The 21,609-nt window shown below is 41.7% G+C and overlaps 1 protein-coding gene across 1 annotated transcript in view; it reads right to left on the bottom strand.

Moving 5' to 3' along the window:
* Positions 1–21,609, bottom strand: part of jak2b (Janus kinase 2b) — a 50,647-nt gene that overhangs the window by 20,825 nt on the left and 8,213 nt on the right. Inside the window, exons 5-9 of the mRNA XM_071403699.1 lie at positions 2,069–2,214; positions 1,491–1,782; positions 637–756; positions 323–480; positions 103–214 (exon numbers count right to left, since the gene is read on the bottom strand). Coding sequence (XP_071259800.1) covers positions 103–214; positions 323–480; positions 637–756; positions 1,491–1,782; positions 2,069–2,214 — 828 coding nt within the window. The remainder of the gene's footprint in view (positions 1–102; positions 215–322; positions 481–636; positions 757–1,490; positions 1,783–2,068; positions 2,215–21,609) is intronic.

Here is a 21,609-nt window from a genome sequence, read left to right as displayed (position 1 = left end):
CTGCTTATGTTCTACACAAAGGTTTTCCAATATGGCAACAACATTTATTTTTATTTTTATATCTGTTATGTACTAAAATTATAACTTAAATACAGTACATACCCCCACGGTGAAAGTCAAAAAGTATTTGTTAAAGTCCTTAGGGCTGCATCGCAGGATGTACAGACCCCGCTTGTTCCCAGATTTTTGCAGTCTATTAATTGCAAAATCCATTCTGTGGAGAAGAACAGAGTGTATGTATGTATGCATCTCTGCAAGTTATTGATTCACAATCAGATGATGCACAGTGCTCTATAAGGGTAGGATTCCAAACTTCACTTACGAAATGGGACCATGACAGTGGCTGGTAATGGCCTCCACCAGTGCAGGGGGTGCCACTTCTTTACAGAGGTAGTGGTGTGCATCTGTCGTCAAACGATAGTAGCCATCAATCAGCGATATAAAGGACAGAGCTTCAGAGAGGCAATTGAACTCCAGCTCCTGAGACAGTGCAAAAAGGATGAGAATACAATTGTCAAGATATTTATCCAATCCAAGAAAAACTGGAGTTGATAGAATGAGGTTTCAATACTGTGGCTGTTTCAATGTGAATATTAAGAAAGGCTGGAGGAGGTGAGAGGCTGCCGTCAATCTTACCAGAGTCTTGCCGTCTTGTTTATTGATGGTAACCACTCGACTCTCCATCGAGCCCTCCTTATTGGCGTGTTTAATACTGATGTCAGTAACGTCTGGGAAATCACAGTAGGTCTGCAAGTCCTGCTCGGAAAAAGGTGGGAAAACAAGACGTCGTTTGACTCAATCTAGAGGATATCATTCTTCAGATAAAGAAGTAAAATGTGTTGATTGAATAACCTTTAGTGCCAAGAAGCAGAAAATTGCATGACACGATTAGTTCTAAGCCAGCAACGAGCCAAGTACAGTATTTGCTTTTGCCCATCTTCACTGGAGAAAATTAAGTCCTTGAACATTTTTAATTGTTAAACACCACAGACTGATCTGATGCAATCCATCGGCATTGGATCCATTAGCAATGTAAGCCACTGTTGACCTACTGTAACAGCTCTTAAACCCATTAATTACTCAATTATACATTAACACCTCTAACCGTGGATTAGGAAGGAATAAAATGGCCAGGCCAAAGCTTCAAAATAGCATGACATCACCACCCTAAATTCAACTTCACAGTAAAACCCTCCTGACAACAGCATGAAACCATCTAAATAATATTGGATACATTTTGTAGGTAGCTAGCTAAATCACTGGGATTAATGTATGAAATTCTTTCATAGGCTATACGAGGGAACCAGGAGTTCAGTCATGTTTCCACTAAGTAAGAGATTCCACTCAAATCATAGTGTACTCATTTGCTGTATTGATCCTTCCACTTTCAGGGAAATATAGTCAGTGATGAGTCTGATAATTATGACATTTCAGCAAATTCCCCTTCGACAAGTGAACATGAACAACCTGGACAACACTGCTGTGAGTACCTGCTCAGAGTCTTTGTGCCCGTCTCTGCACCACTGGATGCCATGATCAGCCGTCACGATGATGGTGACCTGCCCTGCCGAGGATTCCCTGACCTGGAAGCGTTCGGTGTAGAAGGCCTGCTCGAGAGACTCCATGTTGATGAGGTATTTGAGCTTCAGGTCGCGTGCCGTAGCCCGGCACTGGCTGAACTGCTGGATGAACTTCTTGAAGCGGTAGCGGATCCTCTTCCTGGTCACGAAGTTGCAGTCCTGGATGTGAGCCCTCATGTCCTTGGGCAAGAAGGACTTGTAGCTGAGGTGACAGCGGGGAAGAATAGGATAAGTCAAGCCATATGGAATAGGTTAGTATAATAGGTACCTATAGAATACCAAGATACACAATAGACCATAAATACTTTACATTGCCAATTCAAGTCATTCTGTTGGCCATACTACTTACAGTATTGTTTTAGGTATGGCCTTATGGCATTGTTGTAAATATCCAGCGGATACATTTGTCTGTAGCTACAACTGACCCCCAGTACTACCAGGTTAAAACCACTTAAGTGGTTGGACATGCATTTATCTTTCCTCTGCACCTGATGGAATTGTAGATATCCAGCGGAGACATTTGTCTTTCCTTGGCTGTCCTCATCATGTCCAATACAGCCATGCCAAGGCACTCCTCCTGAGTCTCATGTGTGTTGACGATCTTCACCCAGCCATTCACAAAGTCACTCCTCCACTAAACACAGAGACAGAGGTGGGCTGGTTAATATATTGTAGTTGTCATGACTCTCCTGTGAGGATGCAAAGATCAGGTTATAATGGATCAACGACTACAGATCCTCTCACCCGCAGAGGGGAGGAGGGATTGGTGTGGGGGTTTTATGACACCTCACGCCAATCTTATGCAGCAGACGACTCCTTTTGGTCTCTAATATTGGGATTGGAATGTCCCTTTGTCTCCAGAAAATTTTGCCGCCCAGAAACTCTAACATCCAAAAGTGAACACAGGGACAATATTTCTAACATCCGGATGTGGGGAATGATGAGACGGGAAATGGTCTATTTTGTGTTGTCATTAAATATGGTATAAAAATACAACAAAAATATTGTAACTTGAAGAGTTTTCACATTGTGTATGTCAGGTTAAATCCTTTACGTCGTGTAGGAAATATCAAGGATGAAGAGAATATTGTTGTTAAGATAGGAATGTGATTTTAGTTTTCTAACAAGATCATAGCTTGGATGATACTTTGCCCAGTAATTAGCCACACCCGAGGGAGCTCAGAGAGCGTGTCAGCATGACGGAAACACCCCCTTTTTACCTGAGTGTATAAAGGGTGAGTTGAGAATGAACATATCAGACAAGGACTCAAGCTGTAGCTTAGGTCTACTTTGGTCACAACCCTGAAAATCAACACGAGGTGAAGACGACAAAGTAGCCTCCCTAACAATCGATGTTACGGCTGAGTAGCTGTTCTAAGTATCTAAGAAAGTTAATTTAATTAGGATCATCCTGTTACTCTCTTCGAATCATCGTCAAATACACTGCTCTCATCGACATGGCTGATTAGCTGTCTTCAGAGGACCCCCCCCTTCCGGGAAGTGAAAGTAAACACCACCCCGTTAGCCTGCTTCAGACTACAGGACAAGGACATTGTGACCTCTTGTGGACAATCAGAGCCTTACACTTGGGAGCTTGGGAGGATGCCCATCGGAGCCCTTTCCACAAAGGCCTGAGCCAACAGAGAGAAACGACGAAGGAAGACATTCAAACACGTAAATGCATTAATTATTTCTTTCCCAAACGGGCGGCGGTTCGGAGCAAAGTATTACTGTGAGCGTAGTTGCAAGTGTATAAGTGTTGCCTCTCTTTCTCTGTCCCCCCTACTTCTCTCTCTTCTGATAAACAAGCAGTCATGTTGTCGTTAGTCTACTAGGGACCTGTTTTCATTGTATTAAGTTTCTAATCAATAACCTATACTGTGTGTGTGTGTGTGTGTGTGTGTGTGTGTGTGTGTGTGTATCCCGTGTTATCATTTAGTTAGTAAATAAATAATTACATACATTTGTGTGGTACGGAATGATCAGTAAGACTCGGGTTTGTGCAGATACAAGGAGTATGCGACGTTCAAAATTATGAGACTGATATGAGGTAATGATTAATAAATTACTGTTATCGATAAATATCTTATGTCATCTAGAGTTTAATTTGAGAGATGGTAACTCGTTAAACAACTTCTTCGGTGGTGCCCCAAATCCTAATGAGTTAGTTGTTACATGATTAATTTAATCAAGTAACAATTAAACCTAGTTAGTTGATTCGATACATACCAGTCATCAAATTAAATGAAAGTCACGTCAAAGTTATACAATATAATGCTATAAAGGCCAGATATTTTTATTTATTTAACCTTTATTTTGACAGGGAGTCAATGCTGAGACCAAGGTCTCTTTTCCAGATGAGCCCTGTGTAGCAGGGCCGTAGTTGATCCGTGACCCGTACACCCCCCACGGTTGGGCATGCATGTGAACCGCGGATCAATTGCAAATTTTAACCAACATAGTGTGAAACAGTTTTACTGCCGCTGTTACTTTTTAAAGTAATAATTCCCTAAATCTCGATGCAGTGAAAAGATAAAGGCAAGACAGATGTGTGCAATGTTTTACTCTGAAGTCTGAAGGTTGATTTGATTTTTTTGATTTTTATCAGTTGTGTGTGCTGTTCACGTGAACGGGGCATGTTGAATCCCAACGAATCAATCCTGGATGCTCGCGTTGCAAAAAGCAAAGAAGACTAAAGAGCAGTGACAGCCATGGCTAGCGGAGGAGCTGAAGAACTGGAAAAGCCTCCCGCTTCATTTAAGTCTCATGTATGGGAGCATTTTGTCTTCCCTGTCAAATATGATGACAGAAGAATTGTGCTGGACAACACCATTACAGTAAGGAGCCATTGTGCTACAAGAAAGCCGTGTGATCATGGAAATACATCGAGCACGGCCACACATTTAAAGCGCCATCACTCTGGTGTGTCAGTGACGGGAGCCTTCTCAGCCAAGAGACAACTTCTCACTGCGTAATTTAAGCAGCTCTTTGCTGCAGAATCAGACCGGGCTAAAGCCATCACCAAATCTATTGGGATGTTTATCTCTGTAGACATGAGGCCATACTCTGTTGTGGAAACAAAGGATTTAAAAATATGGTGAAAGTGCTTGAGCCACGCTACGAAATCCCCTCGCGCCCCCACTTCAGTATGAAGATCATGCCAGATCTTTATGAAGAGGAAAATATCAAAATTGTCAACAAATTATCCAAGGCATCCTCTGTTGCCCTAATCACAGACGGGTGGACCTCCAGGGCAACGGAAAGCTACGTGACTGTGACTGCTCACTACACCACAGAGGAGTGGGAGATGCGAAGTCCGGGGCTACAGACACGCCCCCTCTATGAGAGTCACACAGGCACAAATCCGGCGCAGGTACTGCCTGCAGCAGTAGCAGAGTGGAAGGTAGAGAGGCCCAATAGCAATATCCCAGTTACCACAGATAATGCCAAGAACCAAGTAAATGCAGTGATAGAAGCTGGACTGGAGCCACAGATAGCTTGCTTTGCACGTGATCAATTTAGCATCCCAAAGGGGAATCTCAGTGAACCAGGTGGACCGCCTCCTTGGGAGGATCAGGAAGCACAACAGCCGCTCATGTGCTTAAGACCAACCAAGAAAAGCTACAGCTACCGACCCACAGCTCATACATGATCTCACAAGATGGAACTCCACTTATGACATGTTGGAGCACCATCTTGAGCAGCAGGCAGCTGTATACTCTGCCCTGACAGACAAGACCCTGAAAAAAAATAAAGACATCGTCACCTTGTCTGATGACGTGAAAGTGGCAGAGGAGTTCCTCCAGGTGCTCAAACCCCTCAAAACGGTTAAAAGCCTATTGAGCGCTGAAACTGCACCGTCTGTATCCATGATCCTACCTCTGAAAACAAGGATTCTACAATCCATGGCCCCAAGTGAGGAAGACAGCACCATCACTAGAGATGTCAAGGCTGCCATTAGAGAGGACCTGAACCCCCAGATACCCCCTAATGTACAGGACTACCTTCATAGAACTACTGCACTGGATCCAAGGTTAAAGTCCCTGACTCACCAAGACCCTGCCCTATGCCGGAGGACATACAGTGATCTCACCACTAAGATTGTGGTCACTGAATAGGTAAAAAAATAAAAAAATAAGAGTGAATTACTTAAATAATAAATATAGTGCAGTCTAATCTTAGTCTATGCTATTGCTATTAGAATCATCCACTTTTGATTTGGAATAAGGGCTTTTATTAAATGTTATTGCCACAATTCTAGTTCTATGAAATATGGAAATAAATAGTTATAAATAGTTAGCAAGTGGCATTCCACTGGATCTTATCCACTGGCATGGTGGAAAAGCAATAAGTGTAAATACCCTCACATTGCCATGATGGCAAGATGCTACCTGGCTATGCCTGGCACTTCAGTTCCTAGCGAGAGGGTGTTCTCCAGAGCAGGGGACATAGTGACTGCAAAGAGGTCTACCCTCTCCCCAGACATAGTAGACATCCTCATCTTTATGAAAAATTATTTGAAGTTATTAGCTCAGGTCTGCTTTGCTTTCTTTCTTTACTTTTTTTTAATGATGTAGACACAGGCTATTGTTTCATTCACTATTGTTCAAAGGAAGAAGGTATCATGCCTCATATTACACTTTAATTTAACAATTGAGTATTGAATATTTTATTTAAACATTGAAAAGTTCCTTGCTTTAAGTGTTCTTTAAGTAATAAATGAAAAGCAAAGTTATATTTGTCTCCTTTTTTTTTGCTGAAAACTCAAAACCGTGATCCGATTCGAACTGTGAGGTTTGTGATCCGTTGCACCACTAAGCACCAAAATACACATCAAAATACAGAACACACATTACAGCTATATTATATATATTATATTAGCTATATTTATTACACAATAAAATCCACAACAATACACGAAAAGCAAAACACTATCATAAAAACAGACACATTCTTCAGTAGAAAAGTTCCCCTAACAACCATCTGAAATGCCCTAGAGGCACCAATTCCTCCCATTTTAAAGTGTATTGTAGATCATTCCACACATACGGTGCAAGGATATTAAAGGCTGATTTACCTATTTCTCAATACACTAAAGGAGTGAACGGGTTTGATAACTTGTCATTTTAAATCTTAACAGTTATGTAAGGTAAGTAGGAAGTTTGTGGAGCAGGGCTTTGTAAACAAAAAGAGCGTAATGATGTGATCTACGTGATTTCGAAGATGTCCAGCCAACCTTTTGGTAAAGAATACATATTGTAGTCATCCCTCTACAAAACAAAGCGACTGATAGGGAAGGCAACAAGTCGGTACAAGGCCACAAAGACACACAAATGGTAGAGAAGAATAAACATAAAACATTTAAATAACCCTGTATAATCTTGTCAACAAGCATGAAGGTACAATTCAAGTGATAAATAATTGTATTGGTAAAAAATGCATTTCCTCTCCTGTAAAAGCATAAGTCTTTGTTAGGCTTGACAAGACAGGTTTTATTTCACAAGTATGTAGAATTAGGAGGGATACCATCTTAGAGAGAGCACTTGTATCAACCACTGTATCTACTAACTACTTGTATGGTAATCTGTAAGATTGTTCAGTATCATGTGTTCGATAAGGGTCTACTTGACACAAGCCAGGCAAAAAATCTAAACCTAGAGATAAAGTGCTGTTGTATGGACTGAAATAACTGTGCCCTCCTGTCCACATCCCCTCCATGGCCATTCTTCAGTCATAGAAATAGCTTACACTACCGGTCAAAAGTTTTAGATCACTTACTCATTCAAAGGTTTTCTTTATTTTTACTATTTTCTACATTGTAGAATAATAGTGAAGACATCAAAACTATGAAATAACATATGGAATCATGTAGTAACAAAAAAAGTGGTAAACAAATATATTTTAGATTTGAGATTCTTCAAATAGCCACCCTTTGCCTTGACAGCTTTGCACACTCTTGGCATTCTCTCAACCAGCTTCACCTGGAATGCTTTTCTAACAGTCTTGAAGGAGTTCCCACATATGCTAAGCACTTGTTGGCTGCTTTTCCTTCACTCTGCGGTCCGACTCATCCCAAACCATCTCAAGTTTGGTTGAGGTCGGGGGATTGTGCAGGCAAGATCATCTGCTACAGTATTCCATCACACAGGTGTGTTGGGTCATTGTCCTGTTGAAAAACAAATGATAGTCCCACTAAGCGCAAACCAGATGGGATGGCGTATCGCTGCAGAATGCAGTGGTATCCATGCTGTGGTATCCATGCTGGTTAAGTATGCATTGAATTATAAATAAAATCACTGACAGTGTCACCAGCAAAGCAGCCCACACCATAACACCTCCTCTATGCTTTACGGTTGGAAATACACATGCGGCAATCATTTGTTCACCCACACAGAGTCTCACAAAGACACGGCGGTTGGAACCAAAAATCTCCAATTTGGACTCGTCAGACCAAAGGACAGATTTCCACCCGTCTAATGTCCATTGTCCGTCTTTCTTGGCCCAAGCAAGTCTCTTCTTCTTATTGGTGTCTTTTAGTAGTGGTTTCTTTGCAGCAATTCAACCATGAAGGCCTGATTCACACAGTCTTCTATGAACAGTTGATGTTGAGATGTGTATGTTACTTGAACTCTGTGAAGCATTTATTTGGGCTAAAATTTCTGAGGCTGGTAACTCTAATGAACGTACCCTCTCTTCTTTTCCTGTGGCGCTCTTCATGAGAGCCAGTTTCATCTTAGCGCTTGATGGTTTTTGCGACTGCACTTGAAGAAACGTTCAAAGATCTTGAAATGTTCCGTATTGACTGACCTTCATGTCTTAAAGTAATAATGACTGTCATTTCTCTTTGCTTATTTGAGCTGTTCTTGCCATTATGTGGACTTGGTGTTTTACCAAATAGGGCTTTCTTCTGTATATCACCCCTACCTTGTCACAACACAAATGATTGGCTCAAATGCATTTAGAAGGAAAGCGATTCCACAAATGTACTTTTAAGAAGGCACACCTGTTAATTGAAATGCATTCCAGGTGACTACCTCATGAAGCTGGATGAGAGAATGCCAAGAGTGTGCAAAGCTGTCATCAAGGCTGATAGCTTTCGATTTCTGAACTTTAAATGTTATTAATCATTAGTTATAGTAGAGACCTGAGGGGTGCCATAGCCGAGGGGCTACAACAGAGGTTAATGGTTATCTGTAGGGGGAAGGTATATGGTGGGTGCAATTAAGCTTGGCATATACTGAGTGTAGGGAAAGCGATCACGTGGCAGGCACTGATAAGGGGAGAGAGCCATGGATTAGTGCTGAAGGGGGTCAAGGTCAGGTCAGGTCACATTAAGGGAGAAAAAGTTTATGGCCCCTATCACTTAGTTTCCTGCCTAGCAATAAGGATACAATATTTGATCAGATGTGTAGGAGACTCAGCATAGGAGAAAGAGTTAAATATCATTGCTTGTGTGAATATGTCTTGGTCGATTCAGCTGTTCGATCCTTTGGGAAGAATAAACTTGATTTAACTTCTTATGGCTGGGGGCAGTATTGAGTAGCTTGGATGAATAAGGTGCCCAGAGTAAACTGCCTGCTACTCAGGCCCAGAGGCTAAGATATGCATATTATTAGTAGATTTGGATAGAAAACACTCTGACGTTTCTAAAACTGTTTGAATGGTGTCTGTGAGCATAACAGAACTCATATGGCAGGCAAAAACCTGAGAAAAAATCCAACCAGGAAGTGGGCAATCTAAAGTGTGTAGGTTTGCCTATCCAATATACAGTGTCTATGGGGTCATATTGCACTTCCTAAGGCTTCCACTAGATGTCAACAGTCTTTAGAACATTGTTTCAGGCTTCTACTGTGAAGGATGAGGGAATGAGAGCTGTTTCAACCAGGTGTCTGGCAGAGTGCCATGAGCTCACTCAGGCGTGCCCCCGTGAGAGGTAGCTGCGTTCCTTTTCGTTTCTAAAGACAAAGGAATTCTCCGGTTGAAACATTATTGAAGATTTATGTTAAAAACATCCTAAAGATTGATTCTATACATCGTTTAACATGTTTCTACGAACTATAATGGAATTTTTTTACTTTTCATCTGGCCTGCGCGTCATGAATTTGGATTTTTGAACTAAACGCGCGAACAAAAGGGAGGTAATTTGGACATAAATTATGGACTTCATCGAACAAAACAAACATTTATTGTGGAACTGGGATTCCTGGGAGTGCATTCTGATGAAGATCATCAAAGGTAAGAGAAAATTTATAATGCTATTTCTGACTTCTGTTGACTCCACAACATGGCGTGTACCTGTATGGCTTGTTTTTGTGTCTGAGCGCCGTACTCAGATTATTGCATGGTGTGCTTTTTCCGTAAAGTTTTTTTGAAATTTGACACAGCGGTTGCATTAAGGAGAAGTTTATCTAAAGTTCCATGTATAACACTTGTATCTTTTAGCAATGTATTTATGTAAATTGATGTTGCTCTCTGCAAAATCACCGGATGTTTTGGAGGCAAAACATTACTGAACATAACGCACCAATGTAAACTAAGATTTTTGGATATAAATATGAACTTTATCGAACAAAAAATACATGTATTGTGTAACAGGAAGTCCTATGAGTGGCATCTGATGAAGATCATCATAGGTTAGTGAATCATTTTCTCTATTTCTGCTTTTTGTGACTCCTCTCTTTGGCTGGAAAAATGGCTGTGTTTTTCTGTGACTAGGTGCTGACCTAACAATCGTTTGGTGTGCTTTCGTCGTAAAGCCTTTTTGAAATCGGACACTGTGGCTGGATTTACAACAAGTTTATCTTTAAAATGGTGTAAAATACTTGTATGTTTGAGGAATTTTAATTATGGGATTTCTGTTGTTTTTTTATTTGGCGCCCTGCAATTTCACTGGCTGTTGTTGAGGTGGGACGCTAGCGTCCCGAATATCCCAGAGAGGTTAACTTCTTATGGCTGCAGGGGCAGTATTGAGTAGCTTGGATGAAAGGTGCACAGAGGTGCCCAGAGTAAACAGCCTGCTCCTCAGTCATAGTTGCTAATATATGCATATTATTATTAGTATTGGATAGAAAACACTCTGAAGTTTCTAAAACTGTTTGAATTATGTCTGTGAGTATAACAGAACTCATATGGCAGGCAAAAACATGAGAAAAAATCCAACCAGGAAGTGGGAAATCTGAGGTTGGTCATTTTTCAACTCATTCCCTATTGGAGATACAGTGGGATATGGGTCATGTTGCACTTCCTAAGGCTTCCACTAGATGTCAACAGTCTATAGAACCTTGTCTGATGCTTCTACTGTGAAGTGGGGTCGAATGAGAGGGGAACGAGTCAGAGGTCTGGCAGAATGCTTTGAGCTCGTGACGCTCGTTCATGTGAGAGTGAGCTCTGTTCCATTTGCTTTTCTGAAGACAAAGGATTTCTCCGGTTGGAACATTATTGAAGATTTATGTTAAAAACATCCTAAAGATGGATTCTATACATCGTTTGACATGTTTCTACGGACTGTAACGGAACTTTTTGACATTTCGTCTGCTCCTAGTGAACGCGCTATGTGACTTTGGATTTGTTTACAAAACGTGCTAACAAAAGTAGCTATTTGGACATAAATGATGGACATTATCGAACAAAACAAACATTTATTGTGGAACTGGGATTCTTGGGAGTGCATTCTGATGAAGATCATCAAAGGTAAGTGAATGTTTATAATGTTATTTCTGACTTCTGTTGACTGCACAATATGGCGGATATCTTTTAGTCTTGATTGGGCTCTGAGCGCCGTACTCAGATTATTGCATGGTTTGCTTTTTCCGTAAAGCTTTTTTATTTATTTATCTGACACAGCGGTTGCATTAAGGAGAAGTGGATCTAAAATTCCATGTATAACACTTGTATCTTTGATCAACGTTTATTATGAGTATTTCTGGAAATTGATGTGGCTCTCTGCAAAATCACCGGATGTTTTTGGAACTACTGAACATAGCCAATGTATACAGAGATTTTTTTATATAAATATGAACTTTACCGAACAAAACATACATGTATTGTGTAACATGAAGTCCTAGGTGTGTCATCTGATGAAGATCAAAGGTTACTGATTCATTTTCTCTATTTCTGCTTTTTGTGACTCTTTGGCTGGAAAAATGGCTGTGTTTTTCTGTGACTTGGCGGTGACCTAACATAATCGTTTGTGGTGCTTTCGCTGTGAAGCCTTTTTGAAAATCGGACACTGTGGTGGGATTAACAACAAGATTACCTTTAAAATGGTATAGGATACTTGCATGTTTGAGGAATTTTAATTATGAGATTTCTGTTGTTTGAATTTGGCGCCCTGCACTTTCACTGGCTGTTGTCATATCGATCCCGTTAACAGGATCACAGCCATAAGAAGTTTTAAGAAACATGTGACTCAGAGTTTTGTTTGGATACTCTTCCAACGCCACTAATCTCTCCACCACTCACTGAAGCTGGAGACTCATCTCTCCCTCACTAACTTTAAGCATCAGCTGTCAGAGCAGCTTACAGATCATTGCACCTCTACATAGCCCATCTGTAAATAGCCCACCCAACTGCCTCATCCACATATTGTTTTGTTTTTTTGCTCCTTTGCACCCCAGTATCTCTACTTGCACATTCATCTTCTGCACATCTATCACTCCAGTGTTTAATTGCTAAATTGTAATTATTTCACGACTACAGCCTATTTATTGCCTTACCTCCCTAATCTTACCTCATTTGCACACACTGTATATAGACTTCTCTATTGTGTTATTGACTGTACGTTTGTTTATTCCATGTGTAACTCTGTGTTGTTGTTTGTGTCGCACTGCTTTGCTTTATCTTGGCCAGGTCGCAGTTGTAAATGACAACTTGTTCTCAACTGGCCTACCTGGTTAAATAAAGGTGAAATTTAAAAATAAATTTAAAAAATAAAACAATTCTGAAGGCTAGTAAACACTTGACATACCTCCCAGAAGATTGGGACCGAGTGATGGTAAACGGAAAGTGTCAGAAGGTGGCTGCTTATCAACCGTTGGGACCCAAAGTCTACACCGTAACAAGGGTGTTCACAAACGGGTGGGGTGTAGATTGGCCTTGGAATGAGCGAAGTGTACCTAACTTGAGCACAGGAAAGTATTATCCACAGGCGCCAACTGTAGCAGAACACAGGTCATTGGAGATGTTGGTGGCTAGGGACCAGAGTATGAAATGGGAGACAGGTAGGGAATATCTGAAAGGTTCAGTCCTTGACTTATCAGTAAACCACGAAGACAATAAGAGAGCAGGAAACAGATTCCGGGCAATAGCTATTCTCACGGCAGTCGCTGTAGGGACAGTCAATGAAGGGGCAGTACTAGTAGCGAAGGAAGCTATATTAACATCATGGAACTGGACTATGACGCAAATGAGGGGAATAGTGAGATATGCGTCAGGAGCAGTGTTAGTAATAGCAGGGGTTACTTTGGTGATATTGTTGGGATATCATGTGCTGAGGGCATTGATGTTAAAACTACGATACAGTGTTGAGTTACCTCAAGATGAGGTCAAACTGATTAAGGCTACCGCACGTATATATCGGGTGGCTATGGAGGAAGATGATGAGGAGCAAAGTGAGAATGACATGGCTTGGGAACACCTCTTAGATCCTGTAGTCTGACGGGGAAGACTGGGCGAAAGCATGAGGCTTTTTAGGGCTTTCATTTTTGCGAAGAGAGTGGGAATTGTCATGTTATCAAACGTTGGGTTGTCATGCATATATAACTGTGCAAATCTTAACACATTATTAATGTTGTTATGTTTTGTGTTTCTTTTTGTTTTTCAAGTCTTGTGCTATCACTCTTTTAGGAACCAGAAGGAGAAATGAAAGGAGTCAACGGCTCCAGCTGACATGTTATTATCAGTGTTCTATGAGAAATGGAAATAAGATTGGGTATGGTGTGATCATAGAACAGAGGCCATAAGTCTCTGAGTTTGTAAACCTCACTGTGAATGTTAATCATATATATATTGTTCATGTTTTATTATCATTGTTTGTCCATTTATAACTCATTTCCAAGTTTATGTAATGTTGAACAGTATGTCGTCAAATGTTCAAAAAGGGGGACTGAAGGGTTTGGATTTCTGAACTTTAAATGTTAATCATTAGTTATAGTAGAGACCTGAGGGGTGCCATAGCCGAGGGGCTACACCAGAGGTTAATGGTTATCTGTAGGGGGAAGGTATATGGTGGGTGCAATTAAGCTTGGCATATACTGAGTGTAGGGAAAGCGATCACGTGGCAGGCACTGATAAGGGGAGAGAGCCATGGATTAGTGCTGAAGGGGGTCAAGGTCAGGTCAGGTCACATTAAGGGAGAAAAAGTTTATGGCCCCTATCACTTAGTTTCCTGCCAAGCAATAAAGATACAATGTTTGTTCAGATGTGTAGGAGGAGACTCAGTATAGGAGAAAGAGTTAAATATCAGTGTTTGTGTGAATATGTCTATGTCGATTCAGAAGTTCGATCCTTTGGGAAGAATAAACTTGGTTTAAGCTTTCACAGTGTCTGTCGAGTTCTTACTCTTAATAATTAAAACCTTTTCACAGTGTCTGTCGAGTTCTTACTCTTAATAATTAAAACCTAACACTTTTTTGGTTACTACAAGATTCCATATGTGTTATTTCATAGTTTTGATGTACTCACTATTATTCTACAATGTAGAAAATAGTAAAAATAAAGAAAAACCCTTGAATGAGTAGGTGTTCTAAAACTTTTGACCAGTCGAGTATATTTCTACAGGCCCAGAGGCCTCATTTATAAACGCTGAGTACAGACAAAATATGCCACAAAACTTGCGTGCACCAGTTTTCACTGACAAGTTGGAGACGTAAGAATGTGCTAGGTAAAAATATGTCGCTCTGCAAATGAGCAAGGCAGTCAACCCACTGTTCCCTTGGCGCCGAAGACGTGGATGTCGATTAAGGCAGCCCCCCCGCACCTCTCTGATTCAGAGGGGTTGGGTTAAATGCGGAAGACATTTCAGTTGAAGGCATTCAGTCGTACAACTGACTAGGTATCCCCCTTATCCTCCCGCAAACTTTAGACCATGCCAACGCACAGCAGCTTAGTATTAGCCTTTTGAAAATATATGATGACTTATTAATATTAAAAAATCAGGTAGCTAAATATAATAACAAGATGCAATCATTTGCCGTTAGTGAAAAGAGCGAAAATCGATTTAGGCCTATTTTATCTGTGCATTCTAAAATAATTAGAAATAGGCATATATTTCTGATTATTTATTTCATTTCCATTATCATTGCAGAATAAGTTCCTCACCTTTTCTGACTGGGATGGTTTCATAGGGTACTTGCGAAATAGCCTATAGGCCTACAACCAGTTAGGATAGGCAACCATTCATTCCATCAATCATTTAATTGGAGACACTTAAGGACAAAAATAAAAAAATGTCCTCTCACTGTCAACCTCGTTTATTTTCAGAAAACTTAACATGTGTAAATAGTTGTATGAACATAACAAGATTCAACAACTGATACATAAACTGAACAAGTTCCACAGACATGTGACTAACAGAAATTGAATAATGTGTCCCTGAACAAAGGGGGGGGGGGGGGGGCAAAATCAAAAGTAAGTCAGTATCTGGGGTGGCCACCAGCTGCATGAAGTACTGCAGTGCATCTCCTCCTCATGGACTGCACCAGATTTACCAGTTCTTGCTGTGAGATGTTACCCCACTCTTCCACCAAGGCACCTACAAGTTCCCGGACATTTCTGGGGGGAATGGCCCTAACCCTCACCCTCCGATCCAATAGGTCCCAGACGTGCTCAATGGGATTGAGATCCGGGTTCGTTGATGGCCATGGCAGAACACTGACATTCCTGACTTGCAGGAAATCACGCACAGCACGAGCAGTATGGCTGGTGGCATTGTCATGCTGGAGGTTCATGTCAGGATGAGCCTAAAGGAAGAGTACCACATGAGGTAGGAGGATGTCTTCCCTGTAACGCACAGCGTTGAGATTGCATGCAATGACAACAAGCACAGTCCGATGATGCTGTGACACACCGCCCCAGAACATGACGGACCCTCCAAATCGATCCTGCTCCAGAGTACAGGCCTCGGTGTAACCATCATTGCATCGACGATAAACGCAAATCCAACCAACACCCCTGGTGAGACAAAACCGCGACTCGTCAGTGAAGACCACTTTTTGCCAGTCCTGTCTGGTCCAGCAACGGTGGGTTTGTGCCCATAGGCGATGTTGTTGCCGTTGATGTCTGGTGAGGACCTGCCTTACAACAGGCCTACAAGCCCTCAGTCCAGCCTCTCTCAGCCTATTGCGTGCAGTCTGAGCACGGATGGAGGGATTGTGTATTCCTGGTGTAACTCGGGCAGCTCTTACTGCCATCCTTTACCTGTCCCGCAGGTGTGATGTTCAGATGTACCGATCCTGTGCAGGGTTTGTTACACGTGGTCTGCCACTGCGAGGACGGTCAGCTGTCCGTCCTGTCTCCCTGTAGCGCTGTCTTAGGCTTCTCACAGTACGGACATAGCAATTTATTGCCCTGGCCACATCTGCAGTCCGCATGCCTCCTTGCAGCATGCCTAAGGCACGTTCACGCAGATGAGCAGGGACCCTGGGCATCTTTCTTTGTGTTTTTCAGAGTCAGTATATAGGCCTCTTTAGTGTCCTAAGTTTTCATAACTGTGACCTTAATTGCCTACTGTCTGTAAGCTGTTAGTGTCTTAACGACCATTCCACGGGTGCATGTTCATTAATTGTTTATGGTTCATTGAACAAGCATGGGGAAAAGTGTTTAAACCCTTTACAATGAAGATCTGTGAAGTTATTTGGATTTTTACGAATTATCTTTGAAAGACAGGGTCCTGAAAAAGGGACATTTCTTTTTATGCTGAGTTTATTTTGTACAGGGTAAAATGGATCTTGAAGAAGGCTATCACTCCATTTTGCAACGCCATGCCATACCCTGTGGACTGCATTTAATTGAAGCCAATTTCCTCCTACAACAGGACAATGACCCAAAGCACAGCTCCAAACTATGCAAGAACGATTTAGAGAAGAAGCAGTCAGCTGGTATTCTGTCTATAATGGAGTAGCCAGCACAGCCACTGGATCTCAACCCTATTGAGCTGTTGTGGGAGCAGCTTGACCGTAAGAAGTGCCCATCAAGCCAATCCAACTTGTGGGAGGTGCTTCAGGAAGCATGGAGTGAAATCCCTTCAGATTACCTCAACAAATTGACAACTAGAATGCCAAAGGTCTGCAAGGCTGTAAGTGCTGCAAATGGTTGATTCTTTGACGAAAGCAATGTTGAAGGACACAATTATTATTTAAATTAAAAATCATTATTTATAACCTTATAAACACCTTGACTATATTTCCTATTCATTTTGCAACTCATTTCATGTATGTTTTCATGGAAAACAAGGACATTTCTAAGTGACCCCAAACTTTTGAATGGTAGTGTATCTCATAACCATTGCAGAATAAATTCCTCACCTTTTCTGTCCATGATGAGTTAATATTCCCGAAGTAGCCATACAACAACTGACAATGCACATCTCATTTAATTGAGCCTATTAGATAGATGCATAGAGCAAAAACTTGGCCTGACAGGGAGCATGGCTTATAACATCCAGTATCAATTAACAGATGAACAGACAGTTGATATACAGGTGATATTTTGCATTGAAGTGTGTAGGCTGCCACTGTAAGTAGGCCTACTGTAGTTTACAATGTTTCAGAATTGGCGGGCAGTTCAGCATATTTATGTTCGAGAAAAAGTGAATGCAAAACATTATTGAAATCAAACTATCTGTTTACAGGTCCACAAGAATTTGCAATTGTTTTTGCTTTCATATACAGCAAATGTCACTGCAGAAGAAAACATCTCATCAAGTTCACCATTACTAGGCTATTTCCTTTACCGTCTTGCCCTAATTTCAATACTTCCAAAGTATACAGCAAATAAGGGCGTTATTGTCACCATAAAAGTTGAATGATGGGCATTTTTCAGGCGGAGTTATAATGCTCCTTCATGTGCGTAGTTTTATGACAGGTCTAATTTATAGCGGGAAACATGCATATGTATGGTGTGCGCCAAACATATGAATCTCAATATTTCTGTGCGTGTGCAGTCTTTTCAGAAATGCAGCATGCAAATATTTAGTGTTAAATTTACCCAACGGTTATAAATGAGGCCCCAGAGCACTGTGTCACTGAAGCAGATTTCCAGGTTATAAATCCATATAATCCTGAGAGTTCAGCCCCAGTCATATCGCAGTCTCAAGATACCTGGGTTCACCTCTCCTCTTTTCCATCGAGGCACATGGGAAGATGCATTGGAGAATCTACAATCTAATTTGACCCCAAACCTAAAATTAGCTTGGCAAATTTAAGGTGTTAGTCGGTTTATCTCAATGTTAAATCCTCTTAAAAATTAACTATTTATTAAATTCTGGCTTAATAGATAATTAATGTTTTACAGAATGGGTGGACAGTATGGGCACCTCTAAATGTATTCACTGACTGGACAAATTATATCAAGCACTAAAGAAAAGAACAAACAGATCAGGCTACATGAAAAGATGGGAAAATAAATAAAAAATAGCTTTGTATAAAAAAGACACAAATCTATAGATTACAGTAAATCTGTGTCATCAGCGATTAAAATAGTCTCCCTCTCTACTTCCGTGATAAAGACATGTTCCAATCCGCACTAAACCATACACTGTTCGACGTCATTCAACTGTAAACATCCCAAACAAAAATATTGATGGCCAAACACGCATCGCCCATCAGCAATGTCAGGCGGGTGTAGAAATTCTTCATTTATCATGCAACTTCCATAATAGGGGGCCCTTATCAAACGCAGTTGGAAGGTGCTCACATTCCACGGCTGATGTCTCGATATATACAGTGCATTTGGAAAGTATTCAGACCCCTTGACTTTTTCCACATTTTGTTACGTTACAGCCCTATTCTAAAATGGATGAAACTGTTTTTCCCCCCCTCAATCTTCACACAACACTCTATAATGACAAAGAATACACAGGTAGCACTTTTTTTTGTGCAAAAAAAACAGAAAAATCACATTTACATATGTATTCAGACATTTCACTCAGTATTTTGTTAAAGCACCTTTGGCAGCAATTACAGCCTCGAGTCATCTTGGGTGTAACGCTACAAGCTTGCCGCACCTGTATTTGGGGAGTTACTCCCATTCCTCTCCGCGGATCCTCCCAAGCTCTGTCAGGTTGGATGGGAGCGTCACTGCACAGCTATTTTTAGGTCTCTCCAGAGATGTTTGATCCGGTTCAAGTCCAAGTTCTGGCTGGGTCACTCAAGGACATTCAGAGACTTGTCCCGAAGCCACTCCTGCGTTGTCTTGGCTGTTTGCTTAGTGTCGTTGTCCTGTTGGAAGAAGAACCTGGAGCAGGTTTTCATCAAGGTTCTCTCTGTACTTTGTTCCATTCATCTTTCCCTTGATCCTGACTAGTCTCCCAGTCCCTGCCACTGAAAAACATCCTTACAGCATAAAGCTGCCACCACCATGCTTCACCGTAGGGATGGTGCCAGGTTTCCTCCAGATGTGATGCTTGGCATTCAGGCCAGAGTTCAATATTGGTTTCATCAGACCAGAGAATCTTGGTTCTCATGGTCTGAGAGTCCTTTAGGTGCCTTTTGGCAAACTCCAAGTGGGCTGTCGTGTGCCTTTTACTGAGGAGTGGTTTCCGTCTGGCCATTCTACCATAAAGGCCTGATTGGTGGAGTGCTGCAGAGATGGTTGTCCTTCTGGAAGGTTCCTCCATCTCCACAGAGGAACTCTGTCAGAGTGACCATTGGGTTCTTGGTCACCTCCCTGACCAAGGCCCTTCTCCCCCAACTGCTCCGTTTGGCCAGTGGCCAGCTCTAGGAAGTGTCTTGGTGGTTTCAAACTTCTTCCATTTAAGAATGATGGAGGCCACTGTGTTCTTGGGGACCTTCAATGCTGTAGACATTTTTTGGTACCCTTTCCCTGATCTGTTCCGCAACACAATCCTGTCTCAGATCTCTATGGATAATTCCTTCGACCTCATGGCTTGGTATTTTCTCTGACATGCACTGTCAACTGTGGGACCTTACATAGACAAGTGTGTGCCTTTCCAAATCATGTCCAATCAGTTGAATTTCCACAGGTGGACTCCAATCAAGTTGTAGAAACATCTCAAGGATGATCAATGGAAACAGGATGCACCTGAGCTCAATTTCGAGTCTCTTATCAAAGCGTCTGAATAATTAAGATAAGGTATTTCTGTTTTTTATTTTTAATACATTTGCAAAAATGTATAAAAACCTGGTTTTGCTTTGTCATTATGGGGTATTGTGTATAGATTGATGAGGGGGGAAATTATGTAATACATTTTAGAATAAGGCTGTTCAATTATTTTATATTTATTTCACCTTTATTTAACCAGGTAGGCCAGTTGAGAACAAATCCTCATTTACAACTGCGACCTGGCCAAGATAAAGCAAAGCAGTGCGACACAAACAATACAGAGTTACACATGGAATAAACAAACGTACAGTCAGTAACACAATAGAAAAATCTATATACAGTGTGTGCAAATGAAGTAAGACTAGAGAGGTAAAGCAATAAATAGACCATAGTGGCGAAAAAATAACAACTCAGCAATTAAACACTGAAGTGATAGATGAGCAGAAGACGAATGTGCAAGTAGAGATACTGGGGAGCAAAGGAGCAAAAAATAAACAACAATATGGGGATGAGGTAGTTGGGTGGGCTATTTACAGATGGGCTATGTACAGGTGCAATGATCTGTAAGCTGCTCTGACAGCTGATGCTTAAAGTTAGTGAGGGAGATATGAGTCTCCAGCTTCAGTGGTTTTTGCAATTTGTTCCAGCCATTGGCAGCAGAGAACTGGAAGGAAATATTCGAAGTCAGAACCGTCCAGTGTAGCGATGCGAGACGGGCGGGCAGGTGCAGGCAGCGATCATTTGAAGAGCATGCATTTAGTTTTACTTGCATTTAAGAGCAGTTGGAGGCCACGGAAGGAGAGTTATGGCACTGAAGCTCGTCTGGAGGTTAGTTAACACAGTGTCCAAAGAAGGGCCAGAAGTATACAGAATGGTGTCGTCTGCGTAGAGGTGGATCAGAGAATCCCCAGCAGCAAGAGCGACATCATACAGAGAAAAGAGTCGGCCCGAGAATTGAACCCTGTGGCACCCCCCATAGAAACTGCCAGAGGTCCGGACAACAGGCCCTCCGATTTGACACACTGAACTCTGTCACAGAAGTAGTTGGTGAACCAGGTGAGGCAGTCATTTGAGAAACCAAGGCTGTTGAGTCTGCCGCTAAGAATACGGTGAATTGACGGAGTCGAAAGCCTTGGCCAGGTCGATGAATACGGCTGCACAGTATTGTCTTTTATCGATGGCGGTTATGATATCGTTTAGGACCCTGAGCGTGGCTGAGGTGCACCCATGACCACCTCGGAAACCAGATTGCATAGCGGAGAAGGTACGGTGGGATTCGAATTGGTCGGTGATCTGTTTGTTAACTTGGCTTTCGGAGACTTTTGAAAGGCAGGGTAGGATAGATATAGGTCTGTAACAGTTTGGGTCTAGGGTGTCTCCCCCTTTGAAGAGGGGGATGACCGCGGCAGCTTTCCAATCTTTAGGGATCTCAGACGATATGAAAGAGAGGTTGAACAGGCTAGTAATACGGGTTGCAACAATTGCGGGGGATAATTCTAGAAAGAGGGTCCAGATTGTCTAGCCCAGCTAATTTGTAGGGGTCCAGATTTTGCAGCTCTTTCAGAAAATCAGCTATCTGGATTTGGGTGAAGGAGAAATGTGGTAGGCTTGGGCAAGTTGCTGTGGGGGGGTGCAGAGCAGTTGACCAGGGTAGGGGTAGCCAGGTGGAAAGTACGGCCAGCTGCAGAAAAATGCTTATTGAAATTCTCGATTATCGTAGATTTATCGGTGGTGACAGTGTTTCCTAGCC

The sequence above is a fragment of the Salvelinus alpinus genome, chromosome 5 (genome assembly GCF_045679555.1).
Source record: "Salvelinus alpinus chromosome 5, SLU_Salpinus.1, whole genome shotgun sequence".
NCBI classification, from domain to species: domain Eukaryota; kingdom Metazoa; phylum Chordata; class Actinopteri; order Salmoniformes; family Salmonidae; genus Salvelinus; species Salvelinus alpinus.
This window is presented reverse-complemented; position numbering and strand designations above follow the sequence as displayed.